The sequence below is a fragment of the Ranitomeya imitator genome, chromosome 4, assembly GCF_032444005.1.
Source record: "Ranitomeya imitator isolate aRanImi1 chromosome 4, aRanImi1.pri, whole genome shotgun sequence".
NCBI classification, from domain to species: Eukaryota; Metazoa; Chordata; class Amphibia; order Anura; family Dendrobatidae; genus Ranitomeya; species Ranitomeya imitator.
In genome coordinates, this window is record NC_091285.1 from 411,587,939 (window position 1) to 411,602,319 (window position 14,381).

General features: G+C 43.9%; 1 protein-coding gene across 8 annotated transcripts in view; it reads right to left on the minus strand.

Annotated features, from left to right (window-relative positions):
* AHCYL2 (adenosylhomocysteinase like 2) overlaps positions 1 to 14,381 on the minus strand; it is a 169,784-nt gene that overhangs the window by 50,264 nt on the left and 105,139 nt on the right. For 2 of the 8 annotated variants that reach the window (XM_069765414.1, XM_069765412.1), the window contains exon 1: positions 11,471 to 11,626. The exons of 4 other annotated variants lie outside the window; for them this stretch is intronic. In XM_069765414.1, the coding sequence (XP_069621515.1) occupies positions 11,471 to 11,527 (57 nt within the window). In that variant the 5' untranslated portion in view covers positions 11,528 to 11,626. Of the gene's footprint in view, positions 1 to 11,470; positions 11,627 to 14,381 lie in introns of those variants that run through there. 2 more of the 8 variants (XM_069765413.1, XM_069765411.1) reach the window with 1 other exon arrangement.

Consider the following 14,381-nt stretch of genomic DNA (forward strand, 5'->3'; position numbering starts at 1 on the left):
AGAGGTCACGGTCAGTGATGTAACAAATCTAACAATGCAAGTTCATAAACCTATGTACATATTTAAACACTTCAATAAAAAATCTTTTTTTTTTTACAACACTGGCACTGTAAAAGATTAAGCCTTTTCAAGAAAAAAAAGATTGTAGGTAATTATAGAATTTATACAGTGTATATGGTATCAGGTAAGCCCTGCAGTATATGACTACATGCAGTTTGTAAAGGCTGTGTTTACGTCTACATTTTAGGCTCTGTCTCGTTCTGCATCGTGCAGTGTGCAATGCTACTTCATTTTTCCAACAATTTGGTCTCCTCTGCAGAACGCCGTAAACCCCATAAGATAATAGGGTCTGTGGGGCACCACTGGTGTGTGACAGAAAACATCCTACTACCCATTTGTTTCTAAACCCATGTTATCTACTAAGCGTTCATAATAAAGATCGGGAGATAAACAGGCCTTCATCACTGCCCTCACCTGAGATTTCTCGTCCACCTCACCATTGACGTTGTATTTCTTTCTGTTATTCAGCATTCCGAGAGACCACCAAGAATCGGACATCCTTGTGAATGACCTGGGCACAGGGAAGTCATGTTTTATACCCAAGAACCCGCTGGCTCTGGTTTCACCCAGCTTTAACTTTTGGGCACAATTGGACCTCCCTTCTCAAGTTAATGAGACATTCCAGAATTCACTAGGACACAGTTTGGTTTAATGGCCAATTACCTCAAGACACATTAACCTCAACTCTTAACAGCAGTTCCTTACAAGGCCCTAACACCAATCCCTTATCTTTATGTAAGCAGTGCTCGCTGTAATTAGCTGGTACATTAGGTTAATTTTAATGTATGAAGCCCGCAGGTGGTCATAGCTTTACAAATAGACCCTGTTCTACAACACTAATTAACCAAATGGCACTATTATGTTCTCATAATATATATATATATATATTAGATGGTGGCCCGATTCTAACGCATCGGGTATTCTAGAATATGTATGCATGTATATAGCTGCCACATAGTGGCCTGTGGTATATACAATAAGGCTGCTATATACATACATACATAATGTAGAATACCCGATGCGTTAATATAGGCCACGCAGTAAATAACAGCCCACGTAGTATGTAACACAGCCCACGTATGTAACACAGCCCACGTAGTATGTAACACAGCCCACGTAGTATGTAACACAGCCCACGTAGTATGTAACACAGCCCACGTAGTATGTAACACAGCCCACGTAGTATGTAACACAGCCCACGTAGTATGTAACACAGCCCACGTAGTATGTAACACAGCCCACGTAGTATGTAACACAGCCCACGTAGTATGTAACACAGCCCACGTAGTATGTAACACAGCCCACGTAGTATGTAACACAGCCCACGTAGTATGTAACACAGCCCACGTAGTATATAGCACAGCCCACATAGTATCTAACAGTGGCCACGTAGTATATAGCACGCAGTATAGAACACAGCCACGTAGTATATAACACTGCCCACGTAGTATATAGCAGCCATGTAGTATACAACGCAGCCCACACGGTATATAACACTGGCCACGTAATATATAGCACAGCCCACGCAGTATAGAACACAGACCACATAGTATCTAACACTGGCCATGTAGTATATAGCAGCCACGCGGTATCTAACACAGCCCACGTAGTATCTAACAGCCCACGTAGTACAGGCATAGGCAGCATCAATAGTAAAAACTTGGTCACACAGGGTTAATAGCGGCGGTAACGGAGTGAGTTACCCGCGGCATAACGTGGTCCGTTACCGCTGGCATTAACCCTGTGTGAGCGGTGACCGGAGGGGAGTATGGAGAGGGGCGGTGACTGCGGGGAGTATGGAGCGGGCACTGACTGGGGAGTATGGAGCGGGCACCGGGCACTGACTGCAGGGGAGTAAGGAGGGACTAATCGGACTGTGGCCGTCGCTGATTGGTCGCGGGAGCCATGACAGGCAGCTGGCGAGACCAATCAGCGACTTGGATTTCCATCACAGACAGAGGCCGCGACCAATGAATATCCTGGACAGACAGACGGAAGTGACCCATAGACAATTATATAGTATACATTGCAAAAGAAACATGTGCCAAAAGTTCTCAATGCAAAACCCAATACATCTGAAAGAGCTGGTCACTTGATCTCCTCACATCTCTGGATTACTGAAGGGGAATCATTACATGCTCACTCACACAGCCATATTTATGGCCACCATTTCAATTCACATTAGGACTAGTGATCATAAACCTAGCTGTGTAATTCAGCACTTTGACCATGATGGCTTTTAAATGGCAGACACTGCCCATGTCCTGAGCTGCCCTTCTTGCAATTCACATCCACATCGCTATACAGCACTGGAAAGTGTGCTTGGTAGGGGGAACGGGCTTATTTTTTTAAAAATTGATTGTGTGGTCCTGATGTTTGCCATGGCGATTCATGGCCAAACAACAGCATTAGTCTGTCAGCTACAGTGGCCTGTTCAGAAGTTAGCGACATTTATGTGGTAAATTACATTTCTTTATTCCATTTTGAATAGGTTGAAAAGTGCAATTTTTAAAATGGTATCACTTTTGGGGGTTTCCAATATATAGGACCCCCAAAGTCAGTTCAAAACTTAATAGGTCCTTAAAAAAAATAACTTTTGTAAACTTCCTTGAAAAAAAATGCTAAAATAAAATAACATTTTACAAATGGTGCTGATGTATAGCAGACAGGAGGGCAATGTTATTTATTAATGTTTTGCTGTGGTATGACTATCTGGATTAAAAGGGATAACCATTCAAAGTTCAAAAAAAAAAAATGCTAGTTTTCTTACATTTTAGTAAAATTTCTGAAATTTTTCTAAATAAATGCAGAAAACAACGTAAACTTACCAATATCATAAAGTACAATGTGTCACGAAAAAAAACAATCTCAAAATCAATGTGATATGTTGAAGCATTCTAGAGTTATTACCAGATAAAGTGATACTGGTCAGATTTCAAAAATATGGCCCGGTCACTAAGGAGTTAATCTACTCTTTCATACAGTTATTTGCCCATATTAAACCTATGAGCACCTGCTCTACTCTTTACCTTATGATTATACCCACTCCCCATTTCACGTGAAGTGCTAGAGCTTAAGTGCATCGTCCAGGCTTCCAGGGCATAATACATGGATTTGTCAGTCATAGATACTGTATGACCATCATCCCAATTGTTATAACACCATGCTCCCCTCCCTCTATATAGCACTGTCTGCGGATAGTCCAACTTGCTCAGACTTCATTCATGGACCTCCAAAAACTGCTGCCACAATAACGCCATACATCTCAGGAAGATCCTACAGCTCATACTTCATGAGGAAACCTAATGAAAAGTGGAGGCGGCCATAGAGGTAGCTATAATGACTCAAAGTCTAAGGCTACTTTCACACTAGCGTTTTCTGCAATCCGTCACAATGCGTCGTTTTGCAAAAAAAAACCGCATCCTGCAAAAGTGCTTGCAGGATGCGTTTTTTCCCCATAGACTTGCATTGACAACGCAATTGCGACGGATTGCCACACGTTGCATCCGTCGAGCGACGGATGAGTCGTGCTTTTGCGGACCGTCGGGAGCAAAAAACGCTACATGTAACGTTTTTTGCTCCTGACGGACCGCTTTTTCCGACAGCGCATGCGCGGCCGGAACTCCGCCCCCACCTCCCCGCACCTTACAATGGGGCAGCGGATGCGCCGGAGAAATGCATCCGCTGCCTCCATTGTGCAGTACGTTAAACGCTAGTGTCGGAATCTCTCCCCGACGCATTGCGACGGGGAGATTCCGACGCTAGTGTGAAAGTAGCCTAAGTGTAAGGGCCAATAGCCAAGAAGGAATAAGTAACACTAAAAGAGAATTAGCATGGAAGGCAATGGGCATGAATATTGTAACACCAGCCACATAACCATGAAAAACCTTTGCTACAACCGAGAACCTCATTTAGCCTGACTAATAAATATTGGACCATCTGGTACATTTTTAGGTTTAAGATGAGCTTTATTCAAGTATATGCCCCATCTTTCCTTTTTCAGTATGTCCTCCAATACAGTAATCTGAATATACATTGATATCGGAAGCTACTTATCCTACTGAAACAGAGAAGTCTCCAGTCTGACTGTCCTACTACCTTCAGGCTTTTCATTTATAAAAAAGCAATTATGGTCCCCAAATCCATGCATGGTTTGTAATCTTTGCAAGAATGTCTTGGATGGAGTTTCAGGACAGAACCAATAAGCACATCCCCGTACAGCACACAAACTCCACAAGTCACCGCATATATCTTGGCACAGACAGACTGGCCATGAAATACAGACACACGTAACCAGAGCCACACACCAGAATGATGGAAAAGGCTAGCAGCGATATCGGACAAGCCTTACTGTCCCGGTGTCACGGCCTCTGTGGTCCTGATCTTCTAGCCTGGCTTTCCACAAGTGAATGAAGGAGCAAGTGTGTGTCTGACGATAAACCCGAATGCATTCACCAGAGAAGGGACAGTGTTCCCCTCCCCAGAACACCTGCGTTATCTGCGGTTCTCCACATTCCTGCAGATCGCTTCATCATGGAGCTCACCTTACCTCTGTAGAACTAGGTCGCAGCTCTCACATAAGGAACTTTACAGGGAAGAAACTGCCGCAGATGCACCAGATGTGAAGAAAGCAGAATATCAAGAAGATAATCAAGAGGGTTTATGATCTTTGGGCAACAGGTTACCAGGAGACTAATCCATGTGAAAAGCTAAATTAAATCATTCCTTGCTCTGCAATCCCACATACGAGTAATTAGAAAAGATATTTAATATTGATCTCTAGAACAAGGTAAGCATTTTAATAATCTAGAAAGAATGCCTCTATACCTCTAATCCGACCCCCTTGAACCATAACTCCATCTGCAGACAAGCGTACTCCATCCTCTAATGGCCAAAGGCCAGGGGATTGTTGGCACGTTACCAAACATGTATAATGGCAACATGTACCCTGGTACCATGGGTGGTAAGAGGGGGTTGTTCCCTTTAAAGAGTATGTCTACTATCCACAGGACAGGTGATGAAAGTACAATGGCTGAGAATGTTATTTACGTGACAACCCCTATTAGAAGGGATAATCTAAATGCAAATGTAAATTAGTTCAATGATTGTGGATAACGGGCAGTAGCAACCCATCATCAATTGGGCCAGAGTAGATTCAGACCCAAGCACCACTTTCAGGACGAAGATGAAACTGAAAACTGAGGCAGTGCTCAGGAGTGCATAATAAAGCTGGGAGCATCCATAAAGCATTCTGTAGTGGGAGCATGGTAACAAATATATCAGCAATACTGCTACAATATCACCCCTCAGCCCACTACTGCCCCCCCCTAATCTCTGCCGAAGACTTTGCCGTACACTTCAACAAGATCGACCAAATCAGGCAAGTCTTTACTGCTCAATCATCACAACCCCTATATATACACTAGACCTCTGCCCTCCCCCACTAACCTTCCATCCCTCTATCACTGAAGGAGAGCTTACTCCTCTCCTCTTCAAATCACACCTCAGCATCTATACACTTGACCTCATCCTACCTCCTCCCACTAAACTCGCCACCAAGCTTATCCCAACTCTAACCCATCTTTTCAAATTAACTACTGGTACCTTGGCTTGTTTTCAAAACGTGCCCTAATTACATCTATCCTGAAGAAGACATCCCTCAACCTGAACTCCACATCCAGCTATTGGCCCATATAAAGCTTCTGTTCGCCTCCAAACTCCTCAAAAAGCACGTCCACACCGCACTTCCCTCCCACCTCTCATCTTTGACAACCTTCAGTCTGGCTTCTGCCACCACCATTCCAAACAAAACTGCCTAAATGAAAATCACCACCTACTTACTGCCAAAGCTAACAGATCATTCTAGATCGGTCCTCTGCCTTCAACACAGTCGACCACTCTACTACTACAGATCTTTTCTTACCTTGGTATCATAGACCTTGCCTTCTTCTGGATCTCCTCATACATTTCCAACCACACTTTTAGCATCTCGCACCGACACTACCTTTCCATCCCATCCGCTCTCGGTTGGAGTCCCTCAAGGCTCTGTATTGGGAACCCAACTCTTCTACATCTGTACCTTTGGCCTGGAACAACTCAAAGTCCCACGGCTTCAAGTACAATCTATACACTGATAAAACTCAGATCTACCTCTCTGGCCCAGACAACACCTCTCTGCTGTCTAGGATCCCAGAGTGTCTATCAGCCATATCCTCCTCCCCTTGCTTCCTAAAGCTCAACGTAGACAAAACTGAATTCAAATACTTATTTTCGCCACGTACTCCAGTCTCCAACTGGAAAATATATCCAGAATCCGTCCTTTCATCAACCCTCAATCTACTAAAATAATAGTGCATGCTCTCATCATCTCTCATCTTGACTACTGCAATATATTCCTCCGTGGCCTTCCTGCCAACACTCTCGCACCTTTCCAGTCTGTCCTTAACTCCGCTGTCAGACTAATTCGCCCCTCTCCTCCGCTTCTCACCCCTGCAAATCCCTCCCAATTCCGCAACGTATCCACTTCATGCTAATACTGTCCTACAAAGCCATCTATATTCTGTCTCCCCCCATATGTCTCACTTGAACTTATCTCTCACCATGAAATCTCCAGTCCTCCCAAGACCTTGTCTCCTCCACACACGTACATTCCTCATCTAATTGCCTGCAACACTTCTCCCGAATATCCCCAATCCTGTAGAATCCAGAGGCCCAACACATTAGATTATCCCCTACATTCAGAACTTTCAAGATGAACTTGAAAACACATCTCTTCAGAAGAGCTTACAGCCTGCAATGACCCTGCTGCCGCCTCACCACTACCAGAACTGCCGCCTCACCAACACTGGAGCTGCAGCAACCCCCCAACCTATTGTCTCCTTCCCCATTATCCTGTAGTATGTAAGGCTGCAAGGACAGGGTCCTCTCCCCTATGTACCCATCTGTCACTATTGGTTTGTTCATTGTAATTTATATTTGTGCTTTGCATGTAACCCCTCATGTACAGCACCATGGAATTAATGGTGATCTAAAAATAAAATAATTAGATCCACCAAATCAAATCAATAATACCACCAGTTCCCTTCTCTGCATTTTACTAAAAATAACTCTGTGGATGATAACTAGCTTCAATGGTTTCCCTACAACTTAGATGCAAGAAAATGCCAGCCTATGATAGATTGATTACCCGTAGTTCTGGTATTGATCAAGGTTTATTATTTCATGGGAAATACAATGCTTTTTATTAGGGTGTTCATTGCAGCAGCTATTAAAAGCTAATGCATAAAAATATATACTGGTATATATATACACATAGTAAACACAGAAGATAAGCCCTGGTCAGAGGGGTCTGGCAGCAGCCTGATCACCACCTCTCTTTAAAAATAAACAAGCACACTTGCCTTGGGTGGGAAAAGCATGCATGTGTATGGTAGAGTCTAAAGAAACCATTTGTCAACAAAGTCACATAACGTGTCATTTGTTGTGGGATACAGTTAAGTCCATATATATTTGGACAGAGACAACATTTTTCAAATTTTGGTTATAGACATTACCACAATTAATTTTAAACAAAACAATTCAGATGCAGTTGAAGTTCAGACTTTCAGCTTTCATTTGAGGGTATCCACATTAAAATTGGATGAAGGGTTTAGGAGTTTCAGCTCCTTAACATGTGCCACCCTGTTTTTAAAGGGACCAAAAGTATTTGGACAGATTCAATAATTTTAAATAAAATGTTCATTTTTAGTACTTGGTTGAAAACCCTTTGTTGGCAAAGACTGCCTGAAGTCTTGAACTCATGGACATCATCAGACGCTGTGTTTCCTCCTTTTTGATGCTCTGCCAGGCCTTCACTGCGGTGGTTTTCAGTTGCTTTTTGTTTGTGGGCCTTTCTGTCTGAAGTTTAGTCTTTGACAAGTGAAATGCATGCTCAATTGGGTTGAGATCAGGTGACTGACTTGGCCATTCAAGAATATTCCACTTCTTTGCTTTAATAAACTCCTGTGTTGCTTTGGCTTTATGTTTTGGGTCATTGTCCATCTGTAGTATGAAACGACGACCAATCAGTTTGGCTGCATTTGGCTGGATCTGAGCACACAGTATGGCTCTGAATACCTCAGAATTCATTCGGCTGCTTCTGTCCTGTGTCACATCACCAATAAACACTAGTGACCCAGTGCCACTGGCAGCCATGCATGCCCAAGCCATCACACTGCCTCCGCCGGGTTTTACAGATGATGTGGTATGCTTTGGATCATGAGCTGTACCATGCCTTCGCCATACTTTTCTCTTTCCATCATTCTGGTAGAGGTTGATCTTGGTTTCATCTGTCCAAAGAATGTTCTTCCAGAACTGTGCTGGCTTTTTTAGATGTTTTTTTTTAGCAAAGTCCAGTCTAGCCTTTTTATTCTTGATGCTTATGAGTGGCTTGCACCGTGCAGCGAACCCTCTGTATTTACTTTTATGCAGTCTTCTCTTTATGGTAGATTTGGATATTGATATGCCGACCTCCTGGAGGGTATTGTTCACTTGGTTGGCTGTTGTGAAGGGGTTTTCCTTCACCATGGAGCTTATTCTGCGATCATCCACCATTGTTGTCTTCCGTGGGCGCCCAGGTCTTTTTGCATTGATGAGTTCACCAGTGCTTGCTTTCTTTCTCAGGATGTACCAAACTGTAGATTTTGCCACTTCTAATATTGTAGCAATTTCTCGGATGGGTTTTTTCTGTTTTCGCAGTTTAAGGATGGCTTGTTTCACCTGCATGGAGAGCTCCTTTGACGGCATGTTTACACAGCAAAAACACAGCAAAACCTGCAAGCACCACACCTCAAATCAACTCCAGGCCTTTTATCTGCTTAATTGAGAATGACATAACTAAGGGATTGCCCACACCTGTCCATGAAATAGCCTTGGAGTCAATTGTCCAATTACTTTTGGTCCCTTTAAAAACAGGGTGGCACATATTAAGGAGCTGAAACTCCTTAACCCTTCATCCAATTTTAATGTGGATACCCTCAAATGAAAGCTGAAAGTCTAACTTCAACTGCATCTGAATTGTTTTGTTTAAAATTCATTGTGGTAATGTCTATAACCAAAATTAGAAAAATGTCTCTGTCCAAATATATATGGACTTAGCTGTATGTAGGACATCTTGGGAGGACCTGTGCTAATGTGGTTTCTGTTAATTTACATTTCTGCACATTTACCTGAAATTGTGTTTTTTGTTGGCCCCCAATAATCACTAATGGGAATGCAGCGACAGATACAAGACAAAGGTGTTGGATGGATTTACAATTCAATCTGTTGCTGCATTTCCAAGTAATTAGCATTTTGATTCATGTGCAAATAAAGCGATAAGTGCGTTCACATTCAGAACAACTAATGAGCGTATGCCTCCAAAAGGTAATTTCACCAACTGGCAGCAGCCTCTTTAGCTGAAATGATAGCTCATTGGGCACCCAATGTGACACAGGCAATCAAAGAAATTAAACAGTTAGCCACTAGTGATGAGCGACCATGCTTGGATAAGGTGTTATCTGAGCATGCTTAGGTGCCAACTGTCTTCCGCATGCTCGAAAAATATGGTTGAGTCCCTGTGGATGCATGTCTCGCGGCTGCTCGACAACTGCAACATTTGCAGGGATTGCCTGTTTGTTGGGCAATCAGTGCATAGTGAGCGGCTGCGACCACGCCCCGCCGCTGACTGACAGCCGCCTCAGTACTGATGCCCTGTGGAGCTGGCTGTCAGTGCCGGGGTATGTAGTTACAGTCGCCGCATACCATGTACTGAGAGGTGACTGAAGCATGTATGACTGAAAGCACCAGGCAGCTTCAGAACGTTATTAACATACATATTAACCCCATATCTGCAGGCCGATAGTGTTTTTTCACATGACGGGTTCCCTTTAAGCATGTGGCAGTGGCCTTATTCCCCTCTCTATATTGAGCTAAATAGCGGTTTACAAGCAATTATAAAGGTGCTAACGTATTTTAGGTGTATGGCCGCCATAAGATTGGGTATATACCTGTAACTGCTGGCAGAATGACTCCTTATAGAAGGGAGGGTTTTATTGATGTCTATTCCACTAACCGTATAAAACAATGGCAACGACCTCTGCTTGACTTTGTTACAGGCATGAAAAAAAAAAAAAAAAAAAACTATTTTCAATAAAAACCATAGCAAGTTTTAAAGAGACTGGTGGCTCGTCTACCACAGGGAAGCAGAATGAAATGCAGCATTAAATGGTTCATTAAATCAACATAGCAAAAACAGATTTGGACTAAAACGTATGCATAACCTACTAACTGTGCATTTACACAGATCATGAACGAACGTTCCTAGAAACACACGTATAATGATATTCCGGCAGCGTGATCAGGCTGCTGATCACCGGATGAACGAGCAAAACGCTTGATCGTTGGGTGAAATGATTTCGAAGCTAGCTTAAAAATCAAATCTCGGCAGCACATCATCACGGACGGTGCATATCTGCCTGTGTACACCACAGATTGGTAAGTATTTGCTGGTCAGCAGTCGGTCAGTTCTTGTAACAGACCCTTCGTTCTGCCAAGCTGTTTACAAGGGACGCTGCTGCGCTCCCAAGCTTCCTGACAACGTCGGCAAAAAATGTTCTGCTGAGCCCTAAATAAGTAGAACAGGCTATGAAAAACTTTCATCAGTTTAAAAAGGAAAGAAAATAAAGTTCCAGCTGTGGCCCAACCACTGGGGAAGTCACCAACTCAAGGTTAGGCAGACTCCTTTTCCTTTCAAAGTACAAGGTAATAACATTATCAGAATTAAGATTAAGCGAGGGTACAATTCCTGCATGACAGAAGGACATTTCCAGGCAGATACAAAGGTGTTAATCAGCCGTCTGGCCAAGGGACAGCTATTCTCTCTGCACCCCCAGGCATAAGTACTCTCCATCCTAGAGAGCAGCAGATTGTCATCAGGGAGGAAACCTCGGCCACACTCCATTGGTGTTGGTTTATTCCCCCAGAGAACAAAAGAATCAGATATGAAAATTCAACATATCCAATCCCACTTTAACTCTATCGGAAAGTCGGGAGACCACCCTGCCACCCACCATACAAAAGTCACCATCCTGCCAGAAGTTGCTTCAATGTGTGGGCATCTTGAGACTATAGGAGAAGCCACAATGATGTGCCGCAAGGTCCTGCAAAGCTTAGAAGAAAAGCAACATGCAGCATTGGGCACCAGGACCTTCCGAGAAACATTTCTAGAGATTCCACAATGTGAACTTTAGTAAAAGAAACTCAAAGTTAAATTCTTACATTAAACAGTTCACTTTTCCCTTTTTTTTTTTACTAGACCCTCCTTGGGACAGACAGATGTTCTTTGTACTAATGATCAGTCATTGTGTAAGTTTTGGCACGGCTTTATACTTACCATCCAGTCGGGCATATTAAAGGCGGTGGTGTCGGCGGTGCTCTCCGTCCTCTCCATGGCTTCACCTGCTCAGTAATAGTACTTGGCTCCAGGAGCTTATGTAGGAGCAGCCTCCTGCTATTCTCCGGGATCTGGCTCCTCGCTCAGGCAGCACTGTTATAGGACGCTGTGTGACATGGGGAATCAGGCAGCCCCTCCTCACATCGCACACTATCTGACATTACACCATTGGTAGGATCTGCCCTCTGTAATGTCAATACTCGAAAACAATGACTCATTCAATTCCCCGACTACTAATGTCAAGAAATTCAATCAAAGTCAAGGAGGAATTTACACCGCTGTACTCCATGGGTAATTGCTACAGATATACACTGGAGAAGAATGGAAGAAGGAAAACAATGCAGCGTTACGGAAAGGGGTCAGAAATGTTGAAATATTTAACAAAAAAGTCTTAAAATCACTAACAGATGAATAAAATGTATAGTGACACCTATCAAAGTGTGACCTATATTAGGCGGTGCGCCACAGTCCTTGGATGGATGGAAAACTAGTTCAGAGAATCTCCAAAGTAGCAAGTCTGGTGGGGGTTCCCAGTATGCAATGGTCACAAGTGGTCCAGGGAAGGACAAGCAGGTAACCAGCAGACAGGATAATGGGCTCCGAAATCACAAACTGGGAGACAGCCAGCCTGTCTGTAGAGATAGCACATGGAGTTGCTTAGAGGGCTATCCAGTGCCTTCTTTTTTTCTTTATTACCTAAACCTAAAACACAGGTAGTAGCCAACTACCAGCCTCCTGTGCCATCACAGTCCGCTCCTGCCAGCGATTCAGCGACTTCTGCTGACATCACACTGACAGCAGGGGCTTCTCTTCCACTGTTTCACAGCCAGCTCCCTGGCATGACGTCAGCAGTCACGTCCCGTCAACAGAGCGGCCTAGAAGAGGAAGAGCTGAATTGCTGGTAGCCGTGGTCAGTGACCGCGCTGAGCCGACAAAAGGTAGAGTAGGTAGGTAGTTAGCAACTACCTGCCTGTTTTTAGGTCTACAGTAAAAATAAAATAAAAAAAAATAGTTCTGGATAAACCCTTTAATGCTGGCTATAACATTCTAGAGGATCCAGATCAGATGGATCATTTACCATCTTGAGAACACCGGGAGTGATGGCGTGTAACCTGGGAAATGGCACCAGGATGCACTATAGGGTAAGGCACACAAGCAGAGTGATGCTCCGGGTAATCTGGTACCCATGCCTCCTAGCATTAATGTGTTACTTAGAGGGAACCGGTCATCAGGTTTTCCCTATATAAGAATTATATTCATCCTTGTACTGATTTTTTAATCACATTCCTGTTAGAATTGTCCTGGGCCCTATACTAACCGCCATGAGCAGTCCGATGGGCGTCTCAGGACTCTACTTGGCGCCTCCTATGTCTCCACAATCACCATCTCTTCTGCTTTTGGATATGGAAGACGTCATTTCAACGCAAGAATTCTGCAGAAATTTTTAGATTTTTAGGGTTCAAGGCCAGTCTCTCCAGACCTGCCAAATTGGGTGAATGCCACAGCTTGTCTAAAGGTACCTTCACACTGACCAACTTCACAACGATAGCGATCCGTGACGTTGCAGCGTCCTGGATAGCGATATCGTTGTGTTTGACACTCAGCAGCGATCAGGATCCTGCTGTGACATCGTTGGTTGGAGCAGAAAGTCCAGAACTTTAGTCACTGGACTCCCGCAGACATCGCTGAATCGGCGTGTGTGACGCAGATTCAGCGATGTCTTCACTGGTAACCAGGGTAAACATCGGGTTACTAAGCGCAGGGCCGTGCTTAGTAACCCGATGTTTACCCTGGCTACCAGTGTAAATGTAAAAAAAAAAAAAAACACTTCATACTTACATTCCGGTGTCTGTCGCGTCCCTCAGCGTTCTGCTTCCCTGCACAGTCAGCGCCGGCCAGCCGTAAAGCAGATTACAGCGGTGACGTCACCGCTGTGCTTTACGGCCGGCGCTCACAGTCACTGCAGGAAAGCACAGCGACGGGGGACAGACACCGGAATGCAAGTATGTAGTGTTTGTTTTTTTTTACATTAGCACTGGTAACCAGGGTAAACATCGGGTTACTAAGCGCGGCCCTGCGCTTAGTAACCCGATGTTTACCCTGGTTACCAGGGGACTTCGCATAGTTGGTCGCTGGAGAGCTGTCTGTGTGACAGCTCTACAGCGACCACACAGCGACTCTGCAGCGATCGGGATCGTTGTCTAGATCACTGCAGCATCGCTAAATGTGACGGTACCTTAATTCATGACTCTGGTGTTCCTTATACCAGACCCTTACTGGAGTAATATTTATGGTGAGGAGCAGGACACTTGTGCCTGTTTATGAATCGGGAGTATGACTCCAACATGCCCCCTCAACAAGTGAAAAATCGCAGGTCTTGATGAATAAGTGCCATAATCTTATTTATTCCATCACGTTAAGAGATAACAATGTAGTAATATCTCAGTCATATGAGACAAGACACATCGCAACGCTGTTTGTTCTACCTTTGGACAATGCTTCTTCAGCTCAGTGGAAGGTCAAGTCTGCACAGCGCTCTACTTTTGGTGCATGGGAGGACTTCCTATACAAAGACCTAAACATTGTACAGACCAAATATGCTCCTTCATGGCCACCATATTGCTTACTGGCTTAGGCCTCTTTCAGCAGGATAATGCCCATTCCATGCTGCAAAAAAATGAAGCGAATTATGTCCCTGAAGACATCCAGTGTATCGCGCTACAGGATAAATCCAGACACATTGGCTCTCAATCAAAGTACAGCACTTGTAATGCAGAAGGATATTCTCATTCGCAGGAGGTTGCACATATATTATAAGGAACACTGCTAGTAAGGGTGTAGTGGACTTACA